General features: G+C 37.4%; 2 protein-coding genes across 7 annotated transcripts in view; one reads left to right on the top strand and one right to left on the bottom strand.

Annotated features, from left to right (window-relative positions):
• cenpo (centromere protein O) overlaps nt 1-688 on the bottom strand; it is an 8,443-nt gene extending 7,755 nt beyond the window's left edge. The window contains exons 1-2 of one of the 2 annotated variants that reach the window (XM_016676323.1): nt 555-688; nt 278-432 (exon numbers count right to left, since the gene is read on the bottom strand). In XM_016676323.1, coding sequence (XP_016531809.1) covers nt 278-432; nt 555-576 — 177 coding nt within the window. In that variant the 5' untranslated portion in view covers nt 577-688. The remainder of the gene's footprint in view (nt 1-277; nt 433-554) is intronic. The other variant, XM_007561811.2, reaches the window with a different exon arrangement.
• The window catches only part of LOC103144706 (sodium-dependent multivitamin transporter), a 13,899-nt gene continuing 6,164 nt past the window's right edge, over nt 350-8,084 (top strand). For 2 of the 5 annotated variants that reach the window (XM_007561812.2, XM_016676321.1), the window contains exons 1-10: nt 849-938; nt 1,719-1,762; nt 2,482-2,938; nt 3,015-3,080; nt 3,645-3,696; nt 3,781-3,848; nt 4,262-4,416; nt 5,025-5,165; nt 6,370-6,499; nt 6,832-6,920. In XM_007561812.2, coding sequence (XP_007561874.1) covers nt 2,591-2,938; nt 3,015-3,080; nt 3,645-3,696; nt 3,781-3,848; nt 4,262-4,416; nt 5,025-5,165; nt 6,370-6,499; nt 6,832-6,920 — 1,049 coding nt within the window. In that variant the 5' untranslated portion in view covers nt 849-938; nt 1,719-1,762; nt 2,482-2,590. The other 3 variants (XM_007561814.2, XM_007561815.2, XM_016676320.1) reach the window with 3 other exon arrangements.

Below are 8,084 nucleotides of genomic sequence, written 5' to 3'. Positions count from 1 at the left end.
GTCTCACTGAAAAAGTATTATAATTTTCCATCTCTAGAAAAAAAATAGATTATTAATGTATGAAGGAGACAAAAAAAAAACTGATCCACGCTTTTGTTTCAGGTCCAATATCTTTTTTTTCCTGCTGGTTAAACAAAATCCTGTATATTCAAAATTCTGCAGCTGCAAACCAGAATCAAAGAGGCAACAAGAAAATATTACAGCATAATTGTGTGCAACTTCTGAACACGTTTTTTAAGAGTGCAGCGTTGGCTCAGCGCCTCAGAAGAAGCTTCACCTTGTGTATCTGTAGCTCTGCCTTCAGCTGGTCTCTCTGCGAGGTCAACGCTTCAACTTTAGCTTTTAGCTCCTTCACTCGACTCGGCTGCTGTGGGACCTGGCTCCCCCGGCTCCGGGCCTGAACTTCCAGCAGACTCAGGTGGCTCAAAACACCTGGAGGTAAGAAAGACTTTCACAAACCCTGAAATGAATTCAGCGACGGCTAATATGTTAGCGTCTCAGAAGCAAACTCATTTCAAGCTAACAATAAGTTAGCTTTGCAGGTTCTGGCCTACCTCTCGTCGACGCTCCCTCCATGTTTTTCCACCTTTTTCTTTGTTTACTCAGCTACATCTAAATTAGCAACTCAAACGAAAAATATCCCGTACTTTTTATTGTTGTTTTTAATTTTCGCGGTTGTTGCGCGCGCACGCTACGCCGTCGTGACGTCAGAAACTGCCGGAAGAGAATCGACAACAGTTTTACATCACATGGAGTAGAAGCTTAGCTTGGCTGTAGGTAAAAGGTGAACGCAGCGTTAAATGTTTTCAACAGAAGAAATTAAAACAAAGAGCTCAACTTTCTGCAGTATGTCACCACTGCACTGATACTCATGCGCAAACAGGTTGCATTTAACACATTTAGAGTTCCTGAATGTCCCTTGCTCCCTTGAACTTGAGGTGAGTCAGTGTGTATTATATTTACTTCCTGGACGTTTTTTTTGTTGTTGTTTTTTTTTAAATCAGAGTACACTTTGCTGATTTACTTCTACTGTTCAAATGTATTTGTTTTAAGTAAATCTTTTAGTTAGTTGTGGTATATTGAATGCACTTTGAAATAATAAGCTTTACTAGGAACATTAACTGGTTGGTGAGCTTCATAGATTTATTTAGCTATCACAGATATTGTTAAGCATGAAGTTTGAAAAACGTTTTGCATTTTTTTATATTTTAACATCCACACAACCTTATTGTGTGGTTTTTGTACATATAAGTTTCCTTGGCAAGCAAAAAAAAAAAAAAAAAAGTAAGTCAGTGTGATAATGAAAATGACTTGAAAACTTTTAGTTTTTTAATTAAATTACTTTAAATTAATTAAAGTAAAAATATCACAAGGCTAATTTTTCCATTATATTTTTTATTATATCCTACAAAGAATAGGAAACCCAATAGAAACGGGAGGTTTTGAGGTATTCTTGAAGAGATTAGCCTGTTGGTTTTTTCTCTAATAAAAGTTTGTGGCAATGTAACAAAATCTACATCATAAAGTCTGTGATGCCATTCGGTCAAATATTCTAAATTAGTTAGATATTAGTAAATAAGTTAAACTAATAAGTTGGCAAATAAGTTTTTAGTCAGTTAATGGTACGACTAAATTAATGCTAAAAATGGTTAAAATTTTTGGGGGGTTGAAATTTGATCAAAGTGTTACAAACATTCTTTGTCATATTGTTTTTTCAGAAACATGACCGAGTGAGCGCTCTTGGAAGCAAACTATCTTTGAGGTATTTTGATCCGGTAACCTTGTCAACAAGAATTACGGGAGTTAGGAGAAAGCAGACGAATGTACTTTTTACGATTTGTGCCTTGGAGAAAATTCGTCTTTGTATGTATTTTGTTTTATATTTATACTGTAGCTAAAAAACATAAAGTTGCTTTTGACCCTCCTACTTAATTTAGAGTTAAACAAAATTAAAGTTTCCAGCTTTCTCAGCTTCCAAACAGTTTCAAGGATGTGGTGTGACCTTGTCTATGACAGACTGTAATGTTCATATAGAGTTGATAAGCTAGCTAAGTCACAACAAAACCCATTTTTTATACAACATTTAAAGAACAATTTTAAAACTGTAGTTATGTAGTTTTTTTTTCTGGAGATTCTTGGTCCAAAAAAAAACATCAGAAAAGAGGAGGAAAAATAATAAAATATAACATTTTATATGGGGGTTAGCTCAAGATTATGAATATTATGTGTAGAGTTCAACACTGATGTTCGGTGGTTGATTACAAAGGGAATGTTTCTATTTTTTCAAATATTGTTTACATTTTTCTGAGTAATATCTGACATATAAAATCAGTATTTTCATTGCATAGACTTCATATATTATATCCATTCTTTCCAAAACAGTGGGTGGTTCCTCTTTTTTACCATTTTCTTGCTGTGCCCTTTTTGTTTGGCATTATTATATTCTTAATTCTCATATTTAATCTCTTTTTTTTTTCTTAGGCTTTCTGGACGGTTGTCACTGATGGGTGTGGAGAAAAGTGTTTCCGATTTGCATGAAGGAGCAACACAAAGAGCCACTTGAACTCTCCGGCCCAGGAAGCAAACCAAGATGGACCCGTCCAATCAAAAGCACTTTTCAGCCGTGGACTACGTCGTGTTCGCCCTTCTACTGGCCGCCTCCGTGGGCATCGGGCTGTACTACGCCCTGTCTGGGGGCCGCCAACGCACCACACAGGAGTTCTTGATGGCTGACAGGAGCATGCGGTGTCTCCCTGTTTCGCTGTCACTCATCGCCTCCTTCCAATCAGCCGTGGCCATCATCGGCGTCCCGGCCGAGATCTACACTCACGGCACCCAGTACTGGTTCATCGGCTGCGCCTACATTCTGGGGCTTTTAATTCCTGCTCATGTTTTCATTCCATTGTTATACAGGCTGAAGCTCTCCAGTGCTTACCAGGTGTGTAAAAAAAAAAAGTCCATTTTTGTCAGCCGTACGTGAGCAATGAGTCAGCGTTGTTGTTCTTGTTTTGCAGTATCTGGAGCTTCGGTTCAGCAAAGTAGTGCGGATATGTGGAACGCTAACGTTCATCTTTCAAATGGTGGGTGCATTCAGATATCTGTCAGCCATCCTGTAAAGTTTTATTGGTGAAATAAAACATTGTCTGAGACTTGTATGGACCAAAATGGACATCCAGTTGTGATTTCCATCAAAGGATGGTTTGCAGGAACCATCCTTCAAACTTTAGGAACGTTAAGGTTCAGGTTTTTTAAACTCTTCTTAGAGCCGATACAGCCACTCTCTGAGGTGTAAGTGTTTGGTTCAGGATTTCCTGTCATGTGTTGCCCTCTGGTAGACCAGCAACCATCCTCCCCAACACACCCTCACCCCAAAAAAAAATCTGAAAAATGTGGCTTGCATTTTTATTCAGACCCACTCAGTCAATAAATTGTCTTTACAGGTGTTACAGTCAAAATTTTCTGTTTTTTAGTCCATTCTTATTTGCAAAGAAGCTGAAGCAGCTTTTACTGGATCTCTAGGCAAGATCCAGTAAAATCTGTTCAATCAGTGAAAAAGCATAAAGCGTGTTTTGTGTATTTCATTGTTTTTTTTTTTTTTCGTTAAAACACTCCGGTTTCTGATTTGTCTCTTAACTTGATTTAAGGTTATCTACATGGGTGTTTGTGTGTACACACCTGCTTTCGCACTAAACGCAGGTAAGAAAAGTTTTATGTTTTAATTTGATTCATTAAATCGGAGTTTGAAACGAATTTCAGGATGTTGCTGTGTTTTAATTTCAGCTACCGGATTTCAGCTTTGGGGCACAGTGCTGATAACCGGACTAGTCTGCACTTTATACACGACCCTGGTGAGTTAACTTGAATGTTGAGAGAACTGACTCTCTGTCTGGAGCAACGATGTTAGCGTGTCGAGAGAGTCGCTCCTTTCAGTTAATTAACCAAATTATGCAGAAAACATTTCCTGTCTTTATAAAACACCAGAAATGTGTCTGTTTTTGAGATTTTATGCTGTGACCTTGTCCGTGAAATAACTCCCTTCATTCTTGGAAGACTATATGTGAAAATGATTACAGAATACTAATAAATTACTCTTGTTTAAGATCTGAAAACATCTAATTCAGTAAACATTTCAGATCGACAGCTAAATGTCTCTTGTAGGTTGAAAGACGGAAACCGTAACTCCTACTCGGTTTAATTTTGTACAGAACAGTCCACACTGGCCGTTGGGTTTGACCGAATGTTTCCGCTCGGCTCCCCGCAGGGCGGCTTGAAGGCAGTGATCTGGACGGACGTCTTCCAGACGCTCGTGATGTTCGCAGGGCAGATCGCCGTCATCATTGTGGGAGTGGAGCGGACCGGAGGAATGTCGGAGGTCTGGAGGAAAGTGAAGGAGGGAAACCGCCTCTCTGGCCTGGAGTGAGTTCAGTGAAGGCTAAGGCCTTGAGCATTATTAAAATACACGTCAACTAATTTAGTAATTGATTTATTGTTAATTGGCGCATGCAGACTCAAAAAAAGAGGCCGTTTGCTGAACAAACAACACACACATGGCGGTAATAAAGATGAAACTACACATGAAATATACACATTTTGCATTTAAGACAAAAAAAAAACAACAATTTCTACCCAGACTTCTGATGTGGCATAGTTTCAGCTTCACCTGGTTCAAACAAAAAAAAAAATCATCTAATAAGCATCTTTTTTTTGCAGTCAATAGTTGGTTATCCAAATTAATCAACACTTCAGCCCTGCGCTGCTGTATTGATGATAAATTGTGCATAAAGGGCCGAGCTTTTCACATGTTGACGCTAGAAGTATTTTTGAGCAAAGTGAGTGTATATTTTAAAAATGTATTTCTAATATTGTATAAAATAAGGTTAAGTGGTTAAATGAAAAATCTGCAGAATATGCCAAAAAAACAACAACTTTAAAATCTGATTAATTGTCAGATGATCTGAAATAATCGACAGTTGCAGGCCTAAACGAAACCCTAGTTTAAAAACGGTTTTCTTTCTCTGATTCAGCTTGAACCCGGATCCCACAGAGAGACACACCTTTTGGACTCTGGGGGTCGGCGGGGTTTTCCTCATGCTGTCCCTGTACGGAGTCAACCAGGCTCAGGTCCAAAGATATCTCAGCGCGCGGACAGAAAAAGAAGCTGTGAAGTATTTTGTTTTTATTATTATTATTATTATTATTATTATTATTATTATTATTATTATCATCAGATATTTGTGTGTAAATTAATCTGAAGACTAAAGTGCTTTACATCAATATCCAGCTTCCTGTAGAGGTTTTTTCACATGTTGCCACATTACAACCACAAACCTGGAAGTATTTTATCAGAATGTTCTTTAATGAAATAGAAAGTAGTGCATGATTGTGAACCAATAGAAACAGTGTTTATCAAAACTCTTTACATTTAAAATGTCTTTCAGAAATCACCTAATTAGCAAAAAAAACAATGCTTATGGGACAGAATGTGGAAGCATCTGTCGTGTTTATACCCGACAGATGTTGTGGATAGATTTTTTAAAAAAGATGTAAAATTTCCACTGACAAAAAGTTTTTTTGAGAATAATTTCAGAAATTTTCTAGAAAAAACAAGGACATTTCTGAGCTCCGAAAATCGAAAATTTGTGAAAAAGGAACACAGAAATTTTTTAATTAATCTCATTAAATGTAATGGAAAAAATGTAAACATTTTTGATTTGGCAAAGTCTAAAATTTTCTACAAAAACTCTGAAACTTTTAGATTAATCTCAGAAGTTTTCTAGAAAAATAAGAAATTTTCATGTTCTAGAACATTTTACACTGTAGATTTTCCCAGAAAGTGTGAAGCAAGAAGCATTGGGGTTCAATGGTTTGTACACCAGGGGGCGCTGATGGACTTATCACACAGAAAACCTCTTGAGTCGATGGGTAGATTAGGCTGTAATCACGGTTTATCTGAATGAATTTTATGGTTCCAGTTTCCGATTACCCAACACGTGGGTTTGCAGTATTTGTTTACAGTTCAGGACCAAATTCTGGTTTGCTTTTATCAGATTTATTCCAGTAAAACTGGTGATCACTTAAGTTTTCATCCATGATCTCTCATCAGATTGCAAATAAAAACAGCTCCTTTATTTTTGTCTTCTTTCCTTTATTTTCCTTTTCTTTTTCTCCTTTTAAAAAAGAACAAAATTTCCACTCTTCCTCTTTCACTGTCATCAGATGCAGCAAAACTTTGAAATGGAAGCATTTTACTTTAATCCTAGATGGAACCAAGGTGTTTTTGTGTCAAAGAGGGATTTAGCCAACTTTAATGGGAGATTTTTTAGTGAAAATGTTCCCCATTTTCCACCTTTACTGTGTGTGTGTGAGCAGGTCGTGCTACATGGTGTTTCCTTCCCTTCAGCTGGCTCTGGGTCTTAGCTGCATCATGGGCCTCGTCATGTTTGCACGTTACTGTGGAGAGGACTTTTCCGAGAAGCTGGGCAGCTCTTCCAGAGATGCCGTGAGTCCTCCTCGTCTCCTCCAGACATTTTTATTTATTTATTTATTTTCTTTAAAATACACGAATGTAGTATAGAAGGTTCCAGACTGTCAGCTAAAATTATAAAAAAATGTGACCTGACGGTTCTTAAACGCCAAAAAATGCAAATATTACAGCCTGGATATTTGCATGTGCAACAGTAACGTTCACATCACATGTGACGTAAATATAGAGGCTGTTTACTGACAGAGGTCATCTTGTCATATTGGCTTTGTGGTTTCTATTGACTAAATTCATATATGCAAAAACCCAAAGCTTCCAGGAAGTAGTGACGTCAGCTTTGCCTCAAACAGATGGTGATATACTTCGTGATGGACATGCTGCAAGGCCTGCCCGGACTGCCCGGACTGTTTGTCGCTTGTCTTTTTAGTGCGGCGCTCAGGTACGGGACTTTCCGCCGTGTCAGCAGATTTTTCTAATCAGGCCTCTTTATCGGCAACAGTGTGTTTGCCTTTGCAAATGTCGAGTTGTTTTTCTTTGCATGCTTTTGAAAAGTTTAGAATTTGTCTTTGTTTTTGCATTTTTTTTTCCCAGGTCTGGATGAGTTTTGAAAACGCACACACACAAAAAGAATGCATTTAGAAAATATTTGTATTTTCACATTATCGTCAGCATAGAGTTGAACGTTTTAGCCATTGCAGAGGTGAGTGTGGTAAAAATTTGCAACCGACGTAATTTGACTGAGAGTCTTAATCAGAGAAGCAGCCTTGAGGCTCATGGAAACTTTTGTGAGACCAAAATGTAAAACACTATGTGCGGTTAAAAAAACTAACACAGCCCACAATTAGGTCAAATTTGTTAAGAGCTGCAGAACCTACTTTACTTTTACCCTTTGGAGAAAAATAAACCCTAACATTTCGACCAATCCTATTTTATTTCTAAAGCACATAAGAAAGAAATGTGTTTCACCGAAGTGCTGCACAACACTAAAACAGATCAAACCAAGACACAAACATATAAAACATAGAAATTGTTTCATTGTAAAACAAAGGAACAGTTATTTAATTTAGCTAGTTACAGTCACAGTTAGTTGCATGTAAAAGAAAACTACATCAAAAGGAGATAGCACTTAGAATGTGGATTATCTGTACAATGCAAAGCAATATACATCAATATATAAAGTACTATAGTACAAAAACTCTCAGAGGAAATGTTTTCAGTTATCCAGTTAAGGAGGAGGCGTTTTCTAGAACAGAAAGTTAGCAAACTGTCAGGCTTTCTTTTATGTTTGTCACTAGTAATTGGATCGGTTAGTCCAGACAGAGCTAAAAAATAAGAATTTATTGTTCAAATTAATAGAAAACATTTAGACCAATAGCAGTTTGTACAGGTGGGGGTGTAAAAATGAATAAAAAAATTATATTGGAGAAGTAGGGAAGAGGTTTAGGGTGACTGAAAAAAAATCTGACTTTAATCAAGATTTGAGGGGAGAATGAGTAGCACCACATGGAGGGTGATTGACAGCGCTAAAACCCTCTTCTTGGCTCTGATTTGTTGTTTCCATTTTTCACTGGGGGAAGGCAGAGGAGCTTGAATTTTTTTTTTT

The sequence above is a fragment of the Poecilia formosa genome, unplaced genomic scaffold (assembly GCF_000485575.1).
Source record: "Poecilia formosa unplaced genomic scaffold, Poecilia_formosa-5.1.2 Scaffold131, whole genome shotgun sequence".
NCBI classification, from domain to species: domain Eukaryota; kingdom Metazoa; phylum Chordata; class Actinopteri; order Cyprinodontiformes; family Poeciliidae; genus Poecilia; species Poecilia formosa.
Note: the sequence above shows the minus strand (reverse complement) of the source record. Positions and strands in the feature narration are given on the sequence as shown.